The sequence below is a fragment of the Falco cherrug genome, chromosome 2, assembly GCF_023634085.1.
Source record: "Falco cherrug isolate bFalChe1 chromosome 2, bFalChe1.pri, whole genome shotgun sequence".
In the NCBI taxonomy this organism is placed as follows: Eukaryota; Metazoa; Chordata; class Aves; order Falconiformes; family Falconidae; genus Falco; species Falco cherrug.
The window spans coordinates 79,574,907-79,602,334 of NC_073698.1; the positions used below are offsets into that span (position 1 = coordinate 79,574,907).

A 27,428-nucleotide genomic window follows, 5' to 3' on the forward strand; every position below is an offset into this window, starting at 1 on the left:
CAGACCATGCTCTTGCTGCAAATCTTATCCTTCCCACTAAGATTCTTTGCTACCTGGTCAGTGATTTTTATGAAACTTCCTGGAGATTAACTCTTGAGACTTTGTCTCCTCTATTAAACGTGAGTCAATGGGTTCAACCAAACTGCACAAATTTAAAATGGCAAAGGACAGCAAATGTGGAGTCCCAGAAGTTGAGAAAACCAGCCTAAGAGTTTTCAAAGCTAGGTCTCAACTGTTTTGAAGAGAGGAGTCTAGTAGACCCTGTTCCCAAAAGATACAGGGATCATTTTCTGCATTCCACACACTACGTTCCCAGTCAGGGGTTTCTGAAGAGGTAAATACATGCAGCAAAACTGCTTTCGATGAGAGCACTGCAAAACACCATAAACATTCCTGACCATGTATTTTCAAACATCTGGTTCAATCCAGTTTTAGATGAAAGAGATATTCAGTTGATGTAACCTTGCTTCCACAAAGTCCCATTTTAATCACTGACTGCATAGGAATCAGAATTTGGGCTGTGCTTAAGTTTTCAAGAGATTGCCTAGAGCAGCTGATTATCTTGTATTTTCCAGTAAAAGGTTCAGTGGGGCACTTACTAAAACAAACAAAAAGCCATTATTTTAGCAATGTAAAAACTATAATTTACCTCCAATAAAGAGATCAAAAGATGCTCTTTTATAAATAAAATTCCTATCCCACAGACACAATGGTATGTACAATAACATCACACTTTGCCAAAAGATTCCAGTATAAGACACAGTAATTCAAAAGAAACAAAGTGTAAGTTTATTGGACGCCAACATTTCTTAGGCAAGATCTAAGTAAAGAAACCACACAGTAGAAAAAGGTGTACAAAGCAGCAATGGATTTACATTACATTAAAGAAAAAAGTTACCCTAAGCTATTAAGTCTCAGTCCTAAAAAAAAATGTAAAAACCCATCCTGGTGTATTGAACAGATATAGAATGATTATAAGGTATACAGGATTACAAAGCCAGCTTCTTTTGCCTTACTTCTATAATCCTTTAAAATGACAAGTGATTTTTGTAACTAACTGGAAAATTCTATAGCAAATATACTGGATAATTCCAATTTCTAGAAACTGTAGGAAACTATTCCCCTGTACCCAAGCACTAAAAGTGATCCCATTTTCCTGCTTTTTAAAAAGGGACACTGTCAAGATTAAGCCTTAAAATGTGTACTTTATATGCATTTTGCATGTTACATTGCAAAAGATAGTTTGCCCTGGTTTTATGTACATATTTTAATTAAAGATGCTGCTGCAGCAGTGGGAAGTTTGTCTTTAAAAGGTAATGTATGTTGCTGAGAAACTGGAAAAGGAAAAATGAATCGAGTCCTTTCTTTTGGAATAGTGAGAGAGAAAGCAACATGAAAAATAAGCTCAACCCACAGAATTCAGATACATTTTTCAGACACCATTGCAACAATTGAAGATGTCTTTAACAGGCATTGTCATGCCCAAGCAGCTCAAGTGTTATGACTCAATGGTTTAAAATTCTTTGATTTTATTAATATCAAGTATTCTTAATACAGGTAAGTACATTTACTGTATACAACCTTTCTCTTGATAGTGTCCCTTTATGTACAATAGTTATAGTACAGTTTTTCACAAGTCATTTTAAATAAACAAGAATCAATGACATTAAAAAATACTATCAGGCTGTGTTCAACAACAACAACAAAAAAGATTTTAACACTGATTATTCATTAACAGCAACATTAAAAAAAGCCAAAACTAACAAACAAAACCCTAAGCTTGCTTTGATTTTTATCTAAATCTTCTGGTAGGAAAATGTAAACAATTTTATTGAACAGTATAGGCACATGCCAGATTACAGGCTCATGCCAGATATTTGCACCCTCTCTGTTAGTGCCAAGAAGTTAGGCATAGTCTGTCCTTATTCCATGTGAGAAACTTCTAGTTTTATCACTGGAAGCTTGGAACAAAAACAGCATACATGTAGATTTAGACCAAACCTGCATGCCCTACTTGGAGGAAAACAAACATCAGACAAATTAATCTACTGGGTATCACTAGAAGGCCTGCCTAAATAGGAAATGCAGGAACAAGTCTCTTACAGCTGTGTTTTGGTTCACAGATAAGGCCACATTTCCATTCTGAAATACACAAGACAAACTCTAGTGTCACCCACTGCTTCAGCAGGTTATCTGCTCAATCGACTGTCACAGGGTGTTTCACTCCCCTTTGCCAACCCCCCCCCAAAACTAGAGACAGTATTATTACTGGTTCATGTCCTTTGTTTTTTGTAAAACTACAGTACTACACCTTAACTGTATATGCAGTTTTTATGTAGAGGAAAACTAATTTTAACATTTGGTTCTAGGACTTAAAAAAAAAAATAAATCTGTATGTATTTTGCTGCCATTGCTCACTTTCAAGGTTGATTATGGTCCCAATTTAGCAAAGAAATTAAGCACATCTAAAAAAAATTAAGACTGATCTTAATGGAACTTAGCCATACACTTAAGACTCTTTGCCAACACAGTGCCTGAAAGGCAAAGAAGTCCCCAAACAAAATACATTTCATGGCTCAACCCTGCTTCTTTTAAATGCAATAGAAGTTTCCACTGTACCTCCATTGAAGCAGGATAGTTCTCTGAGATTTATCTGACAGATTATAAAAATAGCAAAAAAAGAGAAAGAATTAAAGATTCTAATCTATATATTAAAACATCTGCACATTCCTGTCACAAATTTTAAGGAAAAAAGCAAAACACTTTTTATATTTAATAAGAACTCTATCTTTGTGTCACTTGAGTCACAGCTACAAAATTAAACAAAATATGATGAAGACAGGCTTTCGTATCAATAAATTTGCCTTTTATTTTGGCTGTGGCCAAACTAGACACTCTTCAAAAGACCTTTATTTATAAACAAGCAACTAACATTTTTTCCATAATTTAACTTCTTAAACATATATTAAAGTTTTATAAGTGGAAGCATATTTATTCCGTATCCTCCAAAATAAACACTTCTATCAAGGGCTTTTTAAGATACTGTATAAAAGCTAATAGAAAACCAGAACTGTTATATAAACATCTCATATTTAAACTTCAGAGATCCTGAATTCCTTTACTAAACAATAGGAACTGAATTTTAAAAAAAGCACAGACACACTCAAATTTAAAAACAAAACTTTAAAAGAAAAAAACAAACCCAAAACAGAATAATTAAAGAAAATCTTAGAAGGAGGCTATTTAGACCAAAAATATTGTATGGATTTTTTATAATACATAGTATACTAGGAAAAAAGTCAATGTTTCTTCAAAAATGTTGCACAAGCTTTTGATGTAAAGTATGTGGAATTTATCATCATATTTCCATAGCAGAATCCCAGTTGGAAGTTAGATGACTATGACAAAGCTGAACTAGTTGCCATCGTCCTTTAGAAAGCGCACTGATTTTTAAAAGGCTACATATAAACTTTCAGACTGCTGTGTAGAGGAATAATTGGTGAAAACTCAGGAACCATCTTCAAAAATATGTTCGTATTTTATATGCACAGATTTCTTAAATACATTTAAAGGATACTTATCAAAGCTTTGTTTTTCTGATTTTGTTAAACCAGGTTAAGGGCAATAACCACTTTAATTTGAAATTGTTTCTGGTAAGAAAGAAATTTAGTCTTATTAGGTGGAGTAAAAAAGTTGATAACTAGAAACGTCACTATTAAACAAGTATTTTGTTTTAACTGCAATATCACCAAAAGAGTTTAACTGATATTCTAACAAATTAGCATAATTGTATTCAGCTACAATTTGCCTGAAAGAGGACAAAAAAGAACAACATGTACTATAAGAAGTGTTTAGTAACAATTCTGGATTTTAATAAAAAATGAAACATAAGAGTCTTGAAACTAACACTGCAATTTTTTGGTAGCTGAAAAAACAACAGGGGTCCATCCTGAGCTAATTCTTTCAAACTTAACTTCAGAAAAAATAATTTAAAACAAAAATCTGTTGGAAAAAATGGTGGCACACTTGGGCTTTCACTGAGAAAAATCTATTCCTGCTGTGCCTAAGGGTGCCCACCCTGATTCTCATATGATACACTTATGCTTAATTTTGCTAAATCTTGGTGTCAGCTTGCAATTCTTCTTACTTTTGAGTCTGGGATGCTGAAAAAAAATTCATGGTTACATACAGAATCAAAGCCTCGCTCCTGCTTCCCCTAAACTGGTGACCAAACTCCTGTTGCTTTCAGCAAACAAACACAGACTGAGTTCTGACTATGTAGTGTGGAATGCAATCCCTCTCTCCCAGCCCACACAGGCTAAAAGTACTCAGGATCATAAATACTGTTTGCATCGTTTATGTTCACTTTAATCTGTCACCACTCCATTAAGTTTAAATTCTAGCAGAAGAATTTTTCACTGTTAGTTTACCACCTATTTCTGGGTAAATATTTCTTTTACTTACAGAATAATTTGGGACCCTTACTGTAGCTTCTGGTAAGTATCTGTGATCCTACTGACACTAAACACTCCAGCTGTGATTTGAGGTAAAATAATGGAACCACACAGAATATCTGCAGCCCATCTTTACCATGTTTTTCAACAAATTAGAAAATTGCAACACAGTATCACATATGATAGAAAGCGACAGAAAGAAATATTCTATGCATTGTATTCATAAAACGCAGTGATTGTAGTGTGATGTTTTTTCCTCTGCTTTGAGCTGGATATGTATGCTTAATACAAATTTCAAATACATACTTCTTCATTTATACAGCTGTCTATATAAATATTTACATTTTTAGGTTTTGTTAAAACATATCTTTGTACTCACGGCCAAGCTTATTACTGTGTGTTGGCACACAACTCATCTTCTGTCCCTTAATGAACTCTCTTTTTATTTAATAGTTATACATTCCTTTGTAGTTAGAATTACAAACAGTTGTACAAACAGTGGAAACAGAATTACGAAAATTGTCTGATATCCATTCAATCTCAGTTCATACTATAAACGGTACCATTTGCATTATGATGGCTGTTAATACAATGACTTTAGCTACCTAAGTATCTATAGTAAATTAGTCTTTGGGACATTATATAAAGCAAAGTACACTCCCCCCACACACACCTCCGCCCCCCCCAATTTCCCTTAGAAACTTATAATTAAATGGCTGAAAGCAGGCTTGCTGCTACTTTTTTATATAAAATCTTAGTAATAATATTGCTGACTTTAGATTCTATTTTAATTTGCACAAGTTCCATATAACAACAAAACAATTTATGCTCCCTTAAAATATCAAACATTCGTATCCAATAACATCAGGATTACTCAAACTTGAGGTTTATTTGTTATTGCTAAAGGTTTCTAAGACCTAAGTCAATACAGCAAGACACTCCATCCACTTCCTCCCTAACTGCAAGTGCATGGCAACTATTTATATGGAGCTTGCGTGTTGGTTTCTTTTAAAAAAAATTAATGAAGTTGGTTACAGTATTTCACTACTATAAACTCACAGTTAGAATCCAAATTGTTGTTGCTCTTTCATTTAATATATAACTTTATATATAATACACACGCACACACCAACATCACAGGATGAAGATCCATGCATACAATCCAGATGTGATCATATTTCAGTGTTAAATGAAATAAAAATTATTCTGTTACTATTAGATCCCAGGCCACAGTATTTTAAATTACTCTGCTTTCTGCCTACTATTGAAGTTAATTTACCTTAATCTTCAAATTCAAGCAGCACCACAAATTCCAAATTTGTCGTCATCATCGTTATTGTTGTTTTGATCCTCTTAAATTTATACATAGTTTATATAGCATCATCTGAGATCCTGAACACAGCCTCCACTGAACCAGCTTTTTAAGGTACTTATTAAAGCTAATTGTGTGTTTGTTCATGGCTCCAAAGACTAAAAGCTGTCTTGAAAGTTCTATGACAGAGTTTACACATGTATTGTCTTTTGAATGTGATTGCTGAGAGTGGTGGAGCATGATAGAAGAGTGTATCTGACTCCTGCGGTACAAATAATTTTTCAGTAGTACTGGAGCTTTCAGACAAGCCTGTTGGACTATCAGGCTCCAAAGGCTGGATTTTGGGGAGGGGTGGGGGTGGAGGTAAGGGTGGTGGTGACGGGGAATTCGCTGGTGGACATATCTCAGGCTCCTTATTCGTGGACTCCTCTGCAGCCTGTGACATATGAGACTGGAAGTGACTCCACAGCCGGAAATTGGTCCGGAAGGCCTTGTTACACACATGACAAATAAATGGCTTCACAGAGCATAAGAGCTCTTGGTGACGCTCCAGCTGTTTGCGTACAGTGAAAATCTTCCCACACTTTTCACAGGGCCACAAACCAGCATCTTTGTTGGAGACTACTTCCTTAGGTTCTCTGCTTGTCTCAGTGACCTCATCCTCTATATCATCTGCTGGTTCTTCTTTGATTTGAATTTTAAACTGCTTGGAAACACTTAAGTCTTCAGGTAGGCATGAGGAATCTTCAGAATCAAAATTTATTTGTTCTGACGAATCGCTGAATACACCATCTTCCTTTGCAGCAACAAAATTGTTCATTTTATTGGATTCTGATTGAGGAGGCAATCTTGATGAACTCGTTATTTCTCCATTGTGATCCAGGATAGGTAAAGAAAAGTTCTCTGATGGAGCCATTGTGTTTTGATTGTGAACTTCAACTTGATGACGCCAAATGCTAAAGGATGATTTAAAGGTACGCATGCACTCAAGACAGGTAAGCTTCTTGTATTCACACTTGCTTTCATGCTCATGCTTCAGCTCTGGAGAAGAAAATCTAAGGCTGCAGTAAGGACAGACAGTAGCATTTCTACAGAGTCGTTCATGATTTCCCTGTTCAATAAGTGAAGAGAGCTTAGCATTGCAGAGACGGCACTGATAAACCTCTTTGTTTTCTACTGGACTTTCAATATGAATATGATCTTTCTGCTTAGGAGCCTTATTTCCTCCAATTGGTTTCTCCCCTGGGTGCATTTTTATGTGCTGTTTAAATTGCGAAAGGAAACGATAAGCTTTCCCACAGTAGCTACAAATATAGGCTCCTTTGGTTCTCGATCTTAAATTCCTTTTGATGACTTGTTGTGCTTGTGAAGCAGACTGTCCCTGAAAACCTTGTTTGCCACGTCTTAGTTTAACAATCAGAGCTTTCTTGATTTCTCTCTCTCTTACTATATCGATCAGTTTTCTTTGGAATTTTTCATCCAAAACAGCATGGGAACTGGAAGCTGGTGAGGGATTCTTCACAATTCCATGTTGTGTCTGACAGTGCGTCCACACTTTGAAATTTGTGTGAAATCTCTTGTGGCATATGTCACAAGCATAGGGCTTCTCTGGATTATGATACATATTAACATGACGATGAAGACCTGCTGTTGATCTGAAAATTTTAAGGCAGTGCTTGCATTTGAATTTTTTATTTGGTCTTGCTTCTTCCATCTCACTGTATTCATCTTTACTGACATCAGAATCAGGAAAATCAGCATCAAGGTGCGTAGGGCTTGAGCCTTCCTCAAAGTTATCTTCTGACCCAGGAGAACCCTGCTCATCTGCCTTCAGTTTCTTAAATGGTAGTCTTCTATCAGCTTGAAATCTTTTTGCTGGAAGTCTACTTGGTTCCTTATGATTATCCTCAGTTTTAAAAGGAAAGTCTTTATTTGTTGATGCTGAAGCATCACCCACTGTAACTCTTATTATTTCGGCAGGATCTGAAAGTGGACTGCTAGGTTCAGTTTTTATTTGTACCTCTGTGAAAGGGGAAGCAACCTCCCTATCAGTTGACTGAGAGGCACTGAAAGACCTAAGGCGATGTGGGTGTATTACCTGTGGTTTTTCATCCAAGAGCAACTTCTCTGATGACTCTTTCAAGGATGACTTTTGAGATACAACATTAAATGTCTTCTGGGAATCGTTAGTTCCCGGTGAGGAGGATGATGATACCTGTGAAGGTTTTAGGTCAACAGAAGGTGAGTAAATAGGAACTTGGCTGTCCATGGACAGTGACCTTCGAAGGAGACTTTTTACAAGTGGCCCGCTTCTGTCAATACTTTGGTTTTCTGGACCAGATCCACTGGATGGGATTACTAGCCCTAACTTTGAGTAGTATAGCAAATTCCTGTCTTCACCTTGACCATTTCCTTTTCCTGCCTCTCGCAACAAAAACGTCGATTCTGATGTGCCATGCAGAGACAAGACTGGTGGACGCAGTCTTTTTAATGACATCTCTGCAGCCTTTCCTCTTAAAAGCTGACCACTGCTTCCTGGTTCATCGCTCGCAATTTCTTTCTCTGCTAAAGGCATCTGAGGCAGTACTGTGTTCCTTTTCACTAAACCACCTCTGGTCTGATCCTCCACAGTTCCAGAAGTTTCGTGAAGCTTGGTATAGCTCACAGGGCTTTCTTTTAGCCATCTCCTTTCAGTCAGTGGTAAGTTGTGAAGGGTTTCAGGTGGTTTTGTTACTTGTGGTCTACTGCTAGTTTTGACAGCAACAGAGGGTGAAGGTTTAGAAGTATGGCTTAAATCATGTGTTTGATTTATACTTTTTGCTTGTGCTTCAGTTCTGTTCTGACAGACAATGACACTTCTCTTCTGAGAACTGCTTTCGTCTTCATCTTGATACACTATTTTCTTAATGGGGCAAGCTGGAAAAGGAGCTTGAGGACTCTTAGAAACAATGTTTGTAAGAAAGGATATTCCAAGACTGTAGCCCAGTTCTTGCACAGCTGCAAGACTGCCTTTCTCAATGAACAAGGATGAAGAATAAATGTAGTTTAACACGTTATCAAAAGCATCTGGCTCACAGAAGTCAAGTTGAAACACTGACTGACACTCATTCTCCTTATTCGTGAACAGAGTCTGGAAGTATTCACTGCTGGCGGCCAGAACGTTTTTATGAGCTCGAAATTTCTGATCTCCTACTATAAGAACAACATCACACAGCTGTCCCTTTAGACGCTCCTCATTCAGTGTGCTTAGAAGCGAAATGGCATGTGCTGGATTTATGTAATGCAAGAGCCCCTCCATGATTCTGATGTTTCTGAAAGAGAACAACAACAAAAAGAAGTTGTAGGTTGCCTTGTTAGAGATAAACACACCTAATCCCTCTGTACTCGATACACTGGCTAAACTGCCATCAATAGCGCTGAAGAAAACATCTTGTTTGGAGGAAAGGTATGGAAATGAACACTGTTACCTGCAATAGATGCACAGGCACAAAAAAAGCCCACTTCCAAATACACTGTTAATCGCTGACCTTACACCAAGAATATTACAGTATTACACCTAACTAACTTGGGGGTGGGGGTGCTGTGTTCCGTGCCTGCAATGTACCTATCCACACGAAGGAACAGTTCAGTCATTTCACTCTTGATCATCTTTCTCTCAACTTTAGCTTTGTGAATATCTACCTTGACAACTGCACTGATAAACTCTTGAATCAGGTATCTAAAGTTTAGTTCTGTCAAGTCACTTTTCTGAGGCTAAGCAACCCTGACAGTCTCCTGCTGACTAAACAAATTAACAGGGTTTTGTTTTCATTTTTAATAGGATAATGGAAAGGGCATTAATACCGGGAAGGGAAAAGGAAGCAGGATTATTGTCTGTAATCTAGATTAATTCATCATGTTTGATTATGCTTAGGAAGTGTTGTTAATATACACTTCTAGCTATCAAATATGTGTCACAACTGCACTGACAGGATCTAGTTTCTTGGAGATGTCACAATTATAATTGAAGTATCCCTGCATTGCTTTGATCTAGCTTAAAAGCAATCACAGAACTGAACCTCCATGTTACTTATTAGCATAAAAGCACTTTACGCCCATAAGCCATATACTTGAGGAACAGTTACCCTCAGATGCATCCAAGAGTCCAATAAGCACAAATTAAACTGTAGAAATCTCTCCATGTTCCATATGCTTCAAAACACAGCTCACTGCATACTACAGGATGCTTCAATAACTCAATAGACTGCTCCTGATTAGATCTTAACAAAAGAAGAGAATCGGGTTTTAACCTAGTTTAAACAAAGAGCTTCTGTGGCATGAATTGGAATGTATATATTTGTGCACATGTACACACAGAGAGAAATCAGCAATATCCAATTTTTTTTTTTCATGGACACCCTTACAATTCCATTCAAGTTAACCTGTAAGAGTCTTGAGACTACCTTACTCCATGGTGGGAGTAAAACAAGTCGATGTGTCTGGTAAAAGCAATTCTCTTCTTTTTACAGCTGATTTGAAAAACTACTCTTTAGTTTATAACTTACACATGATGTATGCTACTACAACAAAAAGGTTTCACTGTTCATCATCTTACAAGCAAACCTGAAAAGTTTATCAAAATAAAAAACTATTAAGAAGCTGTAACCCCATGGTTAATAGATGAGGGTGATAAATCTTACAACTAATGGACATAAATAAGTGATCAGAGTTTAAATTGGTATTATTGAGAAACAACTTAAAGGGTGCAGCATACAGTGTTTCAGAGCACTGATCACAACACAGGACTGAGCTACCACTTCTTCATCTGAAACTACTGAATGAGTTAATAGTGTCTTGGCAACAGCAAAAGCAGAATTCTGTTTCCTCACCAGGTCTTTACCGACTGTTTCAGTGTCTTGCAGTGTCATTTCATAAACACTAATTTATCCTTAATTCACCTCAGATAATTATAATGCACAATCCCCCCACACCTCCATCTAAAAATAGCAGAGCAGTCAAGCTTCTAAGAATTTGACAAGCCAATCTGTTTTGGTTTGCTTTCTATGTTTTGCTTAAAAGTACTGTATGGGGCTGGGTGAGCAGGGTGTGAGTGCACTACCCTTCTCCTTTGTGGATGCCACTGCAATTTAAAGCGGTGGAGTCTGGCTGGCCCTAATCCAGTCTCGTGGTCTGAGCACCCATTAACACTCGGGAGTGTTATTAGAACAAGTGTTCCAGGAATTCATCTTTTCCTTTAGCTTCCTCTGAAAGAAGCTGAATTTGCAAACTCAAGTGATTCTTCTGGATGCAAGTTGCAGCATGTTAGATAGAGATAACAGATCAACAGTGTGCTTATGAAGGAAACTTGAACTAAAACAGTATTGCAGAGACACCCAACAGAAGTTGCTGCAGAACCCATACTTCAAGGACACTGTGGGAAAGGAGTATATTAGTCAAATGTTTTGAAACATTTTCAAATCTTTAATTTTAATCTGCTTTACCCAGGCCTTGTGTTTTGTGTAATACATTCTCAGAATAAACACCATCTAATTGCTCTGTGTTCCTCAGTAATGCTATTAGTAGAGACGTGTAAAATCTATATGTCTAAAGCACCATCCAACAGTCTCCCATCCTTCTTTCTACATTCTCCTTTTTTATTCATAGAACACGCTCAAATTATTACATTAAACAAGGCAGAGATAAGCATCCCACTACAATCCTCCCTTTCATTCTCAGAGCAGTCTCTTCTGTCCAGTGAAGAAGGTAATTGTCACTTTAACAGTAACCAAGGCTGCAACATACACAAATGGCAAGGGACCAAATTAATCCTGCAAAGGCAGCTTTAATCCTGCTATTTCCTAATACAAGTGCTTGACTTTCAGCTTAATTGCCTTTAAACACAGCAGTCAGAAATAAAAAAAGCTATGATACTTCAAGAAACAAAACCAGAACCGGTTTGCAGAACCATTTCAAGACATTTACACAGATCATCTTAAAGCCTGAAATACTTGGATGTAAAACCCCCTCAAAGATCACCAGCGTAAATGTAAAATGGCATTAAAATTCCACTACATGAACACTTTTCAGTAACAAAGTCGATCCATGACATTCCTGCTCTTTTGTTCATCGTAGCTACACGCTGCTGTTGACTCCTCCAGCTGTGCCAGTACAAATATTCACAGATCTCTATAACACAGCAGATCAGACAATAAATAAAAAACAAATAATATTTATTTTCAAATGCCGGTCAATTTTAATATTAAACCACAATCTCAAGAACCATTGCATTGGCATAACTGAATAGGCAGCAGATAGCGGCAGCAGAGCAGCTGTAGGAAGACAAGAACTCCTTACAACAGTTTCTCATCAAAGTCAATGCTTGGCTGACAGTGCACAGCCCTGACACAAAAGGTGTGCCTAGCTATTGAGTAGATAACAGGACCACGGCAATCTCTTGTAATACTAGATTTGATTCCAGGCGTTGAGGACTCATACTTCCTCAGCTGAAGATTATTTTGCCATTGAGTACCTAAGCTCTTTCCTCCAGAGAATCTGTTTCTATTCCCTTCAACCGTTTCTTCCAGTCATCTTCACTACTGACTGGAAACAAAAGCTTTCCTCTTTTCTTCCGTCATGTTCAGGTGACATCAAGGAAACTGTAGGAGCATATCAGAAATTCTCTCATTGTCTGTGTTCAGGCCCCACATGCTATAGCAGCTGCTGGTCCTCAGGAGCAACAGTGATGACAACACTCCAGAAAGGGTGAGTGCAGCAGGAACACCTGCAACCTGCCTTCAGGAGGCCAAAAAGAGATTTTAGTGTCAATCTTCAACAGCCCTCTACTGATCTCAGCAAACTAGATTTCAGAAGCCTAAGTACCATGCTTAGTACAAGGTTTATTTTACTTTATTTTTTGAACAAGGAGAGAAAAGGACACCTCTACTAGTTCAAAATTACTTTCTGCGAAAACGTAATCTTTACTTGGAGAAGCTCTCCACCAGGAAAACATGAAAAAGCTTAACCTTTAGCCCAGCAGTTTATTATCTTCAACAGCTACCTGCCTTTGAAGTGGCAGTTCCACTTTGTTTCCTCTGTCCCTTACTCTCACATCTCCTCCCAGCCCTGTGGTACCCTCCTCCTCTTCACCAGCTGTGCTGCTCATTTGACCTCCCAGTAAGTTGATTCAGCTCCCTAAAATGAAGCAGGAAACAAGCAAACAAAAGCAATCCAGCTTTTTATACCTGTTTGCTATTTTATAGGTTATCAGCTTAATCAGCTCACTGAGAGGTCAGATGAGCATCAGAGCTGCATTCTTTGTCAGCAAATTGTTCAATCGGCTTTGCCCATCTGAAACTTCACCTCCAGAAAAACGGTCACCACTGCTAAAACTTTACAGATAGAATGAGGCAGATCTTTGTGTGAACAGTTTCAGTGTAACTGCTTACATTTGCAGACACACAAGCAACTGAAGTAACATGTTGCCTGCTGACTCCCCTTATAATGACACAGCTGTCAGTTAAAGCCATGTTAAGAGCACGCTGGGGGTGGCAGTGGGAAAGACTTAGGTTCTGCAACATTAATAAGATGCAGTGTTGCAGCAAGGAGGCGCCAGGGCTGTGAGAAACTGCAGTTAGGAGAGAATACAAGGAAGGAGGAGGAAACATACAGAGAGGTAACAGGCAACAAGGGAGACCGAACAGGGGTTTCAACAGGGAAAACATACATAAGATGTGTGGTGGGGGCAAACCCCTAAAAATCCCAAAGAAACATGGATTATAAGACTCAGCCAAGAAATACAAGTGACTTTCTGGGGTATCGCCAGGTAAATGCAAGAATGTCATGCTCAGCTGAGTGCTTTGCAGAGGATTTGATGGTTCTTGTAATTCATGCACCATTTCAGACACAAGGGGGGGAAAGGTACCATTACTCATCAAGAGTCCAGATGCAAAAGAAACCTACACTGCTTAAACTTTTACTCAAGGATCCTATGCTGGATTTTATTATTTGAGTTTGAAAACAGTTTGTCAAATGCCTCTTCTCCCACCAACTGCATTTGCAACATACTCTCCTACAATACACATATATTTACAGACATACACACCCTTACACCCCCCTAAAAGCTTTGTGTTAAAGCTCCAAATCTGCAGAGCAAGAGTGTGCACTTCTGTAATCTTTTTCTAACTACATAGTTGAGTAATCTCTTGCTGCAGGTTTGGGGATTCTGTCTTCCTGCATTTAATGAAATGTGATTTCAACTGCTCTCGCTGTTTACCACTGCAGACAATACTGTGAACTTTCTCCATGAAGACAAATGTTTTTCATTTCCAATAGGTCAGCAGCAAGGACAGACTCACTGGTATGAAGACAGGCATAAAATTAGATTAAGAATATATTTGCTAGTGTGTGAAATTTATGTATTAATTTCCAGCTATTTATCCTCCACGCATACAGAAGTAGAACTTTAGGGAAAAGAAGAAATTCTGTAATATTTGTGCAGTTCTCTATTTTGCCCTCCGCCAGAGACAAATAATTAGCAGTTATCCTGATACAGACTAGAAATTCTCTTAGAAATTAAAGGCTGCTTTTCATATTCAGATCATACCCATAGTTTGACCAATTGACACTCAAAATAGCTCCTCCTGACTTGCAGCAAACCACAAAATGTCAGAGTAACACCACAAAGCTCTATTTGTCCTTCTCTTTCTTGTTTACAAACAAGCAGCAGCTAAAGGTGCAATTTCATCTTGCTCTCAGTCCAGTCTAACTACAGATCACTCCTGCAAGCAGCAGTCCACATCTCCTCCCCACTAAGGACGGACTAACTTGCTGTCAGATCAGTGAACTGATCCAGCTGACCATGGGATTGTACAGCTACTGGATCTGAGGGAGAGGGCAGGAATGAGCACTGGCCGTGAGCTTTTCTGATTCTTCTTGAAGATTGAAACACAACAAACACAGTTTGACAAAATAATTGTCCTGGCCTCAGTGCCTCGACTGAAAAGTAACTCATCATCCCTATTGCTGTAAACTAAAGCAAGAGACTAAAAAAAGTTTAAAACCCATTTCCCTAAGGAGTTCGTCAGTTTTCATTCTCACATTTCGTAACATTGCCATTAAACTCTCTGATGGGACAAGACTAACACACTTGATGGCCATACAATTTAAGCACTTACAAAAACCTCACCCCCAGAAATATTTAATGTGATTTTTTGGTAAGAGATGCAGGAAAACAAGAATTTGAAGACAGGGAGACATATACCCCCTAAACGTGTACACTTGTACTCTTTCTACAGGTTGATTATTTTATCGGTAATGCTGAGATATACTTACCAAATCAAATAATATTCAGATATCTGCTCTACTGTATGAGCCACTCTTTCTTTGTTTAACTGGCCCAATTCACAATAAAATCTTGTCTACATACTGCTTTTCATTTTGCTGGTATAATTAAAATTACAAACCCTAATTATGGGTTTTATTTCTATTAATATAATTAATAGAATAATATAATAAATAGAAGAATATTTATATTAATATAAAGGTGCTTTTTACAGGCATAGTATATTTTAGATGGGAAGAGAAGCCAATTATACCCACATAAGGTACTTTTCATAATTGTGTTTGCACTAAGGTTTCTGTAAGAAAACAAGAGATAGGGGAAAAAGTCATGCACTTCATCTGAAACATGCAGAACTAATACAGAAGCTGACCCTAAAAAGTTGCCAAGTGAGAAACTTATGATTCAGGGAGTACAGGTATCTTCCACCCGCTGAAGGGATCCAAAGAAAACACCATTCAGTCATCATTAACTATTGGCAAGATACTGGGAAGGCAATACAGGATACTGTAAAAGGGGAAAGACAAAAGCAATTTTACATGAGTTTTACGTAACAGATTTACAAGGTCATAAATAGCATGTGGAAGATTTTCAGCTTAGTCAAAGTCCACCTGCATTTGGACGTAGGCAATGTCTCACATACTCTTTAAAAAAATCTTCCTCCATGAACAAGAACACTATGTATTTTTTCTTTATTCCTTAAAAGTATTTATGGGAAAGGAGCCGGTCCTATTCTCACTGAACTTCCAGGGAATTTGGCCATTGACCTCAACAGCTGAAGGACTGTACTCAAAGTTATGTCCTAGCACAAAACAAACAAATTCCTTTTGGTTGTGACATGTAGATGAAGCTGTGGCAAACAGTGATTAGAAATCACTGTAATTCTGCTCCTTTTCCTTCTGTTTCTTAATTTACTTTAAAATTATTTTTGTAGAGCATATTTACTGTACCAGGTACGCTATTCTCAAAAAATTCTCCAAAAGATACTCATAAATGTATTCAGACCAGAATGCCAAATAGTTTACCCCAGAACTTTTTAGCTGGTGGGCATCCACCCCACTGGGACTGCTGGTACACTCCTTGTTCCAGCATACTGTGATGTCAGGCTTGGTCCTGGCCTAGGCATGAGTCACACAGTGCTGGAGGGAAATCAGTGAGTTAAAAGGATGGGGGGGCCAGGGGCTGGCAGGGACACTCACTGTCCCCTGTGTTAGAACTGTCCCTGTGCTAGCCACAATTTATCAGAGAGATTACTGAGAATGAATTGCAACCTAAAGATTACTCACGATGTTAAGTGCTGATGTAGGATAAACCACGGGTAAAGAGATTAATGCTCTGAGACGAAGAAGGGGAAAATACTTCTTCCTTTCCTGAAGAATGCAATTTAAATATACATGAATTACTATGAAAGGCCAAGTGTCACAATATTTTTTGAAATTTGACTAACGGATTTTTCATGCCTTTTCATCACAGATTGTACATAAAGATTTTGCAGAAAAGAGGTGTGGTGTTTCACCCTCAACAATCACAACCAGGTGATTTTAAAGCTTTATTTTGATGGGCTGTAAGGCTGCTGAACTAACTGGTGGTGGTAGTAGCAGAGGCAGAAAGAGTTTAGGAAGGTAGAAGAGTTGTTCAACACTTCTCTTGTTCATAAAATATGCCTGAACTATCTTAGAACAACATAATACATAAAGTAGCCAATAAGCAAAGACAACAGACAATTGGGGTTTTTTATTTCATTGCTGAATTAAAGAAAACAGAACTGCTGCCTTAAATATTACCAGTAAGGAAAAAAACTGGAAGAAAGATTACAGTGAATAACTAGTATTAAATCTACACCATAAATATTTGGGGAAAGCAACTCCCTCTGCATAGAATATCTATTTTAAAGCAGGGCATATTGCAGTCTTTCCACTTTCAACAAATGATTTTGCTGCCTCTGAAGATTTCAGCCCCCACTTCCAAGGATCTCAGATCATTAAATGTAGCAGAGTTCATTATGAAACAGCTCACTTGCTCAAAAGTTGACAATTTCTTTTAATGAGAGCTGGAAATAGCTGCAACTGTAGTGTGTGACTCACAATAAGTACCTCCCAGTGCAGCACAAACCATATGGTGGCTACAGCCCAGCTTCCTCCCACCAACCCCTCCTTCCTCTACCCGGTAAGTCTACACTTGTTTATAGACCATAGTTATCACTATTTGGCAGTTAAAACAACTTTCAAAACCTTGAAAACCATAATGGGAAGATACTTAATTTTTTTTTTTTTTTGTTACAATAACTACTTCACAGCTACTGAAGTTCAAAAAGAAACTTCAATACAGTATGAAATCTCATGGCTTTCTGTAAAGTCATCCTTTTAAACCCCAATGTTGGCATGCCTGTAACTATTTTTAAGGAAAACATCGTCAGCCATTATTATGAAGATGAGCAGAGCACCAACTGTTCAATTCTCTGTGTCTCTAGCATCACACACACAAAAAACATGAGCTCACAAACCCCAGTATCTTTGTGTTATCAAGCTTCTAGTGATAAAGGAGGGTTCTCAGTCCTGAGAAACGTGCTGAATTTGAGTCAGCTGAGAGTATCACCCTGCCACTTGGACCCTACACAATAGCAAAAGGAAGCACAAAAGTTCACATTTATCATGCTTTCGTACCATTAAATGTACAGCACAAAGAGGACTTCAAGAATTTATTACAAGTTATCGCCCCTTTTTATATTAAGTAAGGCTGCCAATACATACTAAAGGATAAATTACCTTAAGTGTTAAAAAAGCACCCAACTCACAATGCCTTTAATCCTATTTTGGATCACAGGGCAATGTTGAAATTAGTGGAGGAACAAGAGCACCACTGAGAGCAAGAGACAAGATCACTCACTCTCAGTTCTGATCCCCAGGGGTTATCTTGGCTCCAGCAGGCTCAGGGGAGCTCCCAGCTGAAGAAACCCTAATAAATCCTGGTTCGGCACACATCGTTGTAAGTGAAAACTCCAGAGGTTGTAATTTGTGACATCTCCTTGCAAGTCCCTACTTAGAACCTGCGAACGACCATTCTTTACATGTACACAATCCAGTCAGGTTGGGTGGGTTTTCTACACATAGTGTAAACCAAATGTTCTTACAGATTATGAGATTACAACAGTATAGCACATGGGTAATAAAATTTCTGAGAGGAAGGGATGTCAGATCCCCTTCCACCCAAAAGATGGCCACATAATTTGTTTTTTGCAAACCAGGTTTATAAAAACAGTTGCCAAAGTTTGCTCAAAACTTCCCCTTAAGAACATCAGCATAACCCTGGTGGAAAATTTTAGCTGAAGCCGTTAGCTCACGAGTTTGACCAAAGTCAGAACAGAACACTCTAATTGGTAGTGTTCAGGCAATACAAACAAAGCAGTACTAAATTTACCACTCCTGATTTAATATCAAAAACCTTGTTGTACAAAAAGGCATTCTGAAAAAAAAATTACCTATTTTCATATTAACATATATGGATAAAAATGCTAACTAAGATTCTTCACTGTATTTACCAGAAGTTGCGTGATTATGTAATTCATCACAATCTCTTCTTATACCTACAGCCTACTTCCCTCTTCCACTGCAAGTCCAACAACAAAACAACTGAACAGGTTTTAAAACAAGTGCTGTTTAATTATTATGAAGAGCTTACTCAGTACACAATGAGATTCCACAATATTTCCCGTCTTGTAATAATGCCTTTAAATTAAGTTTTCTTGCCATTTGATATTTTACATGAGCCACATCCAACGCGGACATAAGAAGAGTCTGGACTTTAAAGAGCATTAAAGTAAAACTCGCTCGGACAGCCATGATTAGGTAAAATACCTTCCGCTGCTCTCTGCAAATGCCCAGCACCCGCTGGTACACACTGCAGAGGATTTTTTTACTGGTCTAGGAGATGTACTTTTTCCTACTCGTGAATAATACAGCCAAAGAGCCCCTGGACTAGTAAAGCTACACTTAATACCTGCATGTGCTTACAGGTCGCAGGAACCTTGCTGGATTGCTTTCCGCCCTGCAGTGTGCAGGCTAGCGTGGCTCTCCCCTCACGGCACACCGGGGAGGCCCTATGACACTGAGGCACAGCCCTCCCGGAACCTGTCATGGGTACGGATCGGATCAGATCAGAGCCGGTGTCCGCCCGGGCGCGAGTCGTGAGCCGCAGCTCCCGCAGGCGGCGGGCGAAGCGTCGGTACCACCAATGCGGGGCGACACCACGGCCCCCTGAGGCGGCGCCGCCCGCCCGCCGGGAGCAGCGCAGGTAGCGCGGCCGCTCGCGCCCTCCCGCCATCCCACGCACCGCCCCAGCGAGGCCGGGGCCTGCGCCCGCTCCCCGGCTCCCCCTCTCCGCACCGCTCCGCTCCGCCCCCGCCCCCCGCCGGCGAGGGCGCCGCTCCGCATGCGCCGTGCGGGCAAGCCACCGGCGGCGCGGCCCCCGCTGCGGCCGCCGCGCAGGCGCCGTTCCGCGGGATCCCGGCGCGGGGCGGGGCATGCGCAGAAGGCAGCCCGGGCAGGTCTATGTGGCGGGCGTGAGCCGGCTCGGCGGGCAGCGGCCGGTCCCTCGCAGCGAAGGGGGCATGCGCGGAGCCGAGGGAGGCGCGTTTCGTAACCGGCGCATGCGCAGTGCGCCGCTCGGGGACCGCAGCCCCGCTCGGTGGGGGAAAAAAAAAAACACCTCAGAGTTACGTCAGGAAAAGACGCCTTTGTACACGGGGAGACCCAAACGGCGCGGGCAGCCCCCGGAACGGGCGCGAGACGCGGCCGTTACTCACCCTCTCCGCCGCCAGCCGCGCCCCCCCCTGCTGCCCCCCTCGGCGCCTCCTTTCACGGTTCGCCCGCGCGCGCTGCTGCCACCGCCGTGATTCCATCCATCTTGAATTTGACGTCATCCCACACCAGGGATGAGGTCATCGAAGGGAACGCTCGTCACGTGCGCAGCGCTCCGATTGGCCGGCGGGGGAGCGGGGGGCGAGGCGCTGGCGCGGCGGGGAGGGTAGCGGCTGGAGACGGTTACGGGGGTTCCCCCACCCGCCGCCCCTCCCCCACGAGCGGCGCGGCGCCGCCGGCCCTCACGCACGCACGCGCGTGGCCTCCCGCGGCCGGCTCTCGCGCGGCGGGGAGGGCGCCGGACGTGTGGGGGCTCCCGCCCCGCCCTGCCCTCTCCCCCCCTCCCCCCCCCCCGCTAACGGCGCGGCGCGCGCGGGGGGGGGACCGGAGGCAGCCGCGGCGGGGCGGGGGCTGACCGGACGGCACCCGGCGGGGACGCGGACACCGGGTGACCCGCCCTCCGCCGCGCCACCCCACCCCCGCTGCGGGGTCGGCGGCGGTGGGATTCGGTGGGGCACCGCTGCGGGCAGCCGCGCCCCCTCGCCGGGCCGGGCCGGGCCCCCCGTGCTGCGGGCGGGGGTCGGGAGGCCTCCGCGGGCGGCTTTATTTGCAGTTCACCTGATGTACTGGCCTGCTTCGCGGTGCCTGCTTGGTTTGTTTGCTGGGGTTTGTTTAATTCGTGGTTTTCGCAAACGTTAGGGGGGAAGGTCCGTTTCTGGTGGCGCGCACGTGGCGTCCTTGCAAGCTGGCCCACCGCTCCCTGGTGGGGGCAGGGAGGCGCAGGCACAGGCCCTGGCGGATTTTGGCTCGGACCCCTTGTAACGGCTGTGGTCATTCATCTCGATGTGATTTGAAACGTTATAATGGGCGTTATCATTGCTTTAGGCTTGCTTCTCGTTGAAATTATCCACTTTGAATTAAATACTTGAATAGGGCTTTATGTGTCAAAATACAAGTATTAAAATAGAAATCGGAATTAGGAGATTTGCCGTGTTTTTGTTGAAGGCTGCATTATCTTTTCATTAAGGACAGCTTGAATTCTAGAGATTAATATCTAATCCGCATACATGTTTTCAAACAGTGTGCTTTTAGATATTCCACCTAAGTCACAAGTACTCGAGGCAGCTACTAGAATTTCTGTAATGTGTTTAGTGCTGTGTTTAAACCTTTTTGCCAAGGTTTTGTTGCAAACAGACTAAACCTGGTGCAAGAAAAATGGCGATGTACCTCACTAGATCTAGCTCCTCTTTCCCCACCCTGGATGTATTTTTTCTCATTGCTGGCTCAAGGCAAACTTGCTAAGCTGCCTGTTAAAAGTGGTTGGGGTTTTTTTTCCTTCAGACTTCTGCCGCTGTTGCTTCTGCCCTGAGTGTGGCTCTGTGATGAGCTGGTGTGAAAACGAAGCGAGCTGCTTGGTTTCACCTGGAATAGTTCCCCAACCTCGTTTGTTGAGCAGGTGTGCAGACAAGTGCTCTGTCATAATGGGGCCTACTGTGGTAATGGGACCAAACAACTAGGGAAGTACTTGGATCTGTTCACATGAACAAGTGTATGCAGTGACACTATCTGTGCTGCCAGTGAAACATTTGTGAAGCTAAACAGCTCATAAATCTAGCAAAGCTGGGCCCTGATAACTTTTTTCATACGTACTCGGTTATTTCTCAGCCAAGCAGAAACAAACTAGTCTTGCATATTTTCTCTTCCACACCTCTGTAAAAGGGCATGTGTCACAGATGGAGAACCTCTGTGCTGGAATTACTCTGCTGAAAAAACTGTCCTTTAAGGTGAACACACGCATGTGTCTAAGAATGTCTTACTGTGCAGGTATTTATTACCGCTGTTTTTAATTTGTCAGTTTCTTTAGTGCAGCCATTAGAATAGAGCCCATGTAGTAGCTTGTATAGTATTGGCACCAGACAGCAGTTATTCCCTGTAGGTCTTACTTTAACCAGATGATTTTTGAGAAAATTTTGAACGTAATTCTCAAAGATTTTGTCGTTAGAAGAGACATAAGACTCAATCTTACTGTATTTCATGATTGAGTCTGATTGACTTCATATTATTAAAGTTGCACGGATGCCTTAATTCCCTGTAAATCAGATTTTTCTTGATTCTACTGAAATCTAGGCAAGGAATTCATGCTGTAGGATTTTTGGGGGTTTGTCTATTAAGTTGGTTAATTTTGTCAAATATACCATTTACAGTTATGTGAATACTTTCTTGTTCTTCAAGAATAGCTTGTTTATGAATGTTTTTCCCAAACATTTCTGATTTAAAATGCTTTGATGGAGCACTCTACATTGATGTATTTTTCATCTGTACCTGTGTGGTTGCAGCTGTTACTACCAGATGCCTGTTTGTTGAGTATAACGTCTGCTGTCCATTCAGAGTGTCCAATAGCTGCTCAGGTGAACTTTTGGTCATACTTGCCAACAAGCTTAATCACTGGAAATTTGTTAAAAACTGAACCTCTGCAAAATGTAGAATGTAAAGCAAGCTATTTTAAAAATATGGATGATTATGCACCGACTTCTTGAGAAAATTTACATGTAAAAATTAAAACACTTGCTTTTGTTTTATGTGCAGTGTACGAGAAATTACTATTTTTCATGGTGCAAATATTGTACTATAGGGCGAAGCTGTGTACTCTGAATAGTTCAGATTTTTTAATACTAACATTTGTTTTCATTTTCAATATAAAACCAATAGGAATAAAGTAATATCCTGAAGCTAGGCTGTCCTTTTTCTGGATCTCTAGTTTCAGGCCTTTTTGATGTATAGACCCCTAAAAATTTTTCAGTGAAGGTTTGGACCTTATGTGATTAATTTAAAACTAATGACGTCAGGTTATTTTCTTTCAGAGAGCCTGAGGGTATCTGAGATACCCTTAGGCATTCCTATATTAGCAGCTGAGAAAGAGTTTTGCAGAGAAAAGCTTGGTTTTGAGGAAGGAGAGGGGTTAAAGGAAGAAGAATGCACCTCAGAAGGGAGGATATACAGTCTTAATTTTGCTTCATTTCAGTGAGGGAACCCTGGCTAGGTATAGGTGTTAAAATTTTTCATCTTGGTAAATTTTCTTTGAGTCTTATGTCTATTCTGTACTTGGATAGCTTTAGGAGTATCTGCTGTTGCCACATCCCCTCCTAGGCAGTGTGGCTTTTCAAACTCTTGTTTCTCCCACAGCTGCTGTAATAGCAGGAATGCAGTACCCGAAGGACAGAGTGTTATGTCTGTCTTGTTTCCCACCAAAAACTCTGGAATTATTATTGCCAAGGACATGTTGCAGAGGGAGATAATTAATCTCTAAGAAGCTGCCTCCTCTCCCAGGTGGCCCTGAAAATCTTACCAGTGGAGCAAATGCTAACTAATGCTGCAGGACACGGCATGACTGTTACCCTGTTCCTTCCAATACAAGCTTCTATCCCAGAACTTCTGAGAAGCGAAGCGCTGTTACTTGTGATCACAGAAGACACTTGAATGAATCGGTTCCTTTCAGCCACTGTTGAATGTAACAAATGTTTCTGGAAACACTGGAAATCTAGCTTTATCAATTTGAAATATTCTGCCAAAACACAGGTAACTTAATGACTTGTCAAAATACAGACACAGAGTCTTCTACCAGTTTCTCATTGCTGGGAGCTGTGCATGGAAGTTTGTATGAGACCTCCCATAACAAATGCTAGCAGGTAAAAAGAAATCTTACTTTTTCTAGTTAGAACCTGTCACTTACGTTGTTAGGAAAGTATGGATGCTTACCAGTATTCAGAGAGACAACCAGACAGTAAGATACACAATGAGAATATTACAGAAATTACAGTGATTCCATAAGCAGCGTGAAGCAATGAACACAGACAAGACTGAAAATTTAAATTTCCTACCAGGAAAATAACTATAATACAGTATGATATAAAACTGTCTTCATTCCTGGTATTGCAGTTTCTGAGTGCCAAGTCTTGCGCTTTTTTAGCTGTCACCGTCATTATTCTGCAAGTAGCACAATCTAGTTCGTATTTTCCACTCAGAATCCACATGCCTATCGGGCAGTTTCAGATAAACACTGTGAGACAACAAGCAGCCAGATAGTAACATTACCCTAGGAAACTGCTAAGTAGTAGTAAACAGATACTGACTTCAAAAGGTGATAGTTCCACAGGTTGGACAAGGATTCAGGGAAAAATATGCTGCAAGTATTAGGGCATGCATTCTCTTAAGCCGGCAGAGGGTCATGGTACTGTGATTGTTGTTTAAAAGAACAATGTATCTTCATTTGCAACTAGTAAGCAATTTGTGGGTACTTTAAACAACACGTTGATAACTAGTTGCAGGAGCAACTGAATTAAGTCTGTCACAGTGCAGCAGATCAGGCACAATTTCGTGTTATCACTTTTCACAGCTCTGATTAACTTCAGCTGGCGTTCGATGTCTGAGTCTTCTAAAAATAAAATCCTGGGTATTCTGATTACAGTGGAAGTATGTAAGACTATTAAAAAGTGGCTTTGATTTCCTAGTTACAAGTGTGTACATCCTGACCCTTTATTTTAGACAAAATGTATGTAAGGAAATTCAGGAAAAAGCAAATGAAAAGATGGTTGATATAGCAAGCATATTCTGTAATTCTGTCCATATGCTAACTCCAACAAGGAAAAGCAAAGAAAAATGAAGTGTCTTGTGCTTGTTATAAAAAGGGAAGGCTTGTGATTTTGTTCATGTTTAGCGACATTTATTTTCACGAAGAAGAAATGGAATGATAATGCAAAATTTTGCATTAGTACAATAATTATGTTTATCATCATGTTTTCCTGTAAATGTGGCTTTAGGCATCAAGTTTCTTGGCAGAAAGCACTGTCACTGTAGCCTCAGTTCTCTGGAAGTTTTATATAAGTGAATCAGAGAAAGCACCGAAGAGCTATTAGTGCTATTGTATATTTTAAAAGTCAGCTTGATACTTTAATTCTTCAGATCAGTCAGACAGTTTGGCCTCAAACAACAATCTTCTGGGGTTAGAGATTACACAGAGACAGATAACAATTTTCAGAGCTGCAGCAAGTACATTTGTCTTTGTGCATTGCTAAGATGCTGGAAAAATGTGGTGTGTGTTGAGTAGATTCTTTTTCTTTTCAGAAGATTGTATGAAATTAAATGGAGGTGATTTGTGCTAAGTTCTCAAGTAAAAAATGCAAAAGTTAGGAAGCAAACCTATTGGCTTGCTGAAAAATTGTGTCTACGTTCCTTTGTTTCATCAAATAGTGCCAGAAATGTTATTTCTACATGGTATTTTTTAGTTTGCGCAGCCAAAAAGCTGGTTTTTGTTTTGTGCACATACTATACCTGAGGGTGCTGTTGTGTCAATAAGTCATTTCATATATGATGTTAACATATTGGTTATAAGGCTACAAAAGGTATATTTCAAGGAGAGGTTTCAATTTCTAACAGCTTTAAACTTATTCTCATGCCTTTGTGTGCACTATAAAAACATGCCTATGATTTGAGATGAGGAACTGAAACTTGCTTTCAGGCCATGAATAAAGAAATACTGCCCTGTAACAACTGTGGGTCAACTTTTGCATATCTATGGCCTCTGCAGTCTCACTGATGTCACCTCTGTACTGATTTATTCATTACTGAGTAGAAAGTTCAAGTGGCATAACAAAAATAACCAAGATAACCAAATTATTGATGTCTTTATGTTCAGGCCATTGACTATTTATTATTGTCAATTCTGTGCTGTCGAATTACATTCTTTGCACCATGAGTTCAGACCCAAAACCAGAATGGGGATTTGTTTAGTAAATGTTACTTCACAGTTCACTATACAGAAGCGGTGCTCTGGAAGAGGCATTTTCGCCTGACCTGCTTTTCTGTCAATTTAATGCTCTTCCTCCCCCCAGTTCCCTGTGGCAGTTCATTATGCATGAGCCAATTATATATGGACAACAGAGAGGCCGATTGCCTCTCCAGTGCAAGCATCTTGCTTGGGGCCTAACTGGCTGTAACGTGTTATATTCTAGGGATTTGGTAGGTATGTCTGTTTACACAGCACTGTGTATACATGTCATTTTGAATGCTGATGTGAAGAGGCAAAATTTGGCCATGCCATTACGCAGTTGGCTTCCTCTCCCTCAATTTACAAACATTACTTTCTCCAATGTCATTCTCGTAGTGTTGGCAGAGGTCATAGCTCTAGACCGCATGTGACCAGTACAACTAGAATGTGTACTGGAGAGCTACAGGACAAATGTTTCTCACTGAAAACAACTCCGGTGGTAAAATCACACACATGAACTGCACCGTTTTGTTTGCCAGACTTCACAATCTGACGATTTTTCTTTTTCTGATTCTGATGACTTACACCATTTCCCTTGGTGTTGTCGTGGGCATTCTTGGAGGAAAGAAAATGTCACAACTTCTTTTAAAAATGGGCAGACTACCCAGGGTTTTAATCAAAGTTTGAAGACCTAAGGGATGTCCCTACACAGCTAGCTAAGCACCAGGTCTCTCACCAAGAATCCTCACTTGGCATCAGAGTTAGAAAGGGTCAGGGTCAGTGAGATGGAAATGATAGAAAGGAGGTCCTCAGGCAGTGTCCCTCAGTTCTTCAGGCTGAGCTAGGGTTGTAGGGTGGTGCAAATGCATGTGGACTGCACATGCCTCAGTGCACTGCATCTAAGCATCAATTTTGCTGCAGCTGTGGACTTCCACCTCGCTATTAATGTAGACTTCTGGGCAGACTGCAGTAAAGCCTCAGCATTATACTCCATGTGATGTGTTGCCAAAAGACACTGAGTATCTGACATTTTTCTGCAGAAATTATGAAGGTAAACAGAACCATTGCAAAAAGGATGAAGTGATGTGCACAAATCTGGCTTTAAACTGTTCGGGGGTTTTTTGTTGGGGTTTTTTTGGGTTTTGTGTGTGTGTGCTTTGTGACGTTCGTATGTTTGAAACATTATTGTCTGTACTGCACATACGAGAAGTCATTTCACTAGCTCTGATATCTGATGGCTCAGGACTAGAGAAATCTTAAGTTGGCATTGGCTCTTAGATTGAAATTGGCTTTAAGGTTATGCAGGTATATTTTGATGCTGGGTTAAAAGATCATGGTGCTTGCCAGATGGCTAATCAAAGCACAGAAAATACTGAGTCTCAGAGTGGCGTAGAAGGACCTAGCTATTGCGTTTCAGCATATGTGGTTGTTCTTTCTCAAGATCTTCCCCTATTTCCGAAGTAGCACAAATAATATTAAAGTTGTCTTTAAACACAAAAGGGAAGTTCCCTGTTGAACGTGGTGAAAATACAGATGTCCCATTGTGTGTGGATGATGGAGGTAGTCAATGTGGGAAAAGGCCATGAAAAGAGTGCTGTGCTGCCAGGTATTGTATCAGGGAAATTGCTACTGGAACCTGACACACTCAAAGGAGAGATTAGAATTTTCCAGGCTAGAGGAGAGGGTAGGTTTGAGTGATTTAGAGCTAGTCTTAAATCCTGACATC

At 40.4% G+C, this 27,428-nt stretch overlaps 1 protein-coding gene across 3 annotated transcripts; it reads right to left on the reverse strand.

Annotated features, from left to right (window-relative positions):
* Positions 1 to 766: 766 nt before the first annotated feature.
* ZBTB21 (zinc finger and BTB domain containing 21) lies at positions 767 to 20,592 on the reverse strand. Of its 3 annotated transcripts, none has more exons than XM_005438519.4 (2): positions 20,557 to 20,592; positions 767 to 9,077 (listed from the first exon to the last, which is right to left on the reverse strand). In XM_005438519.4, the coding sequence occupies exon 2, from the start codon at positions 9,062 to 9,064 to the stop codon at positions 5,894 to 5,896; it is 3,171 nt and encodes a 1,056-aa protein (XP_005438576.1). In that variant the 5' UTR covers positions 9,065 to 9,077; positions 20,557 to 20,592; the 3' UTR covers positions 767 to 5,893. The 3 variants fall into 3 exon arrangements, with proteins under 3 accessions (XP_005438576.1, XP_055557509.1, XP_055557510.1); XM_055701534.1 differs by lacking the exon at positions 20,557 to 20,592 and adding an exon at positions 19,884 to 20,005; XM_055701535.1 differs by lacking the exon at positions 20,557 to 20,592 and adding an exon at positions 9,891 to 9,913.
* Between the last annotated feature and the right edge of the window lie 6,836 nt (positions 20,593 to 27,428).

What these genes read in the sequence shown, in the direction of transcription:
- ZBTB21 (XM_005438519.4), bottom strand. Translation starts at nt 9,064, where the DNA reads ATGGAGGGGCTCTTGCATTACATAAATCCAGCACATGCCATTTCGCTT.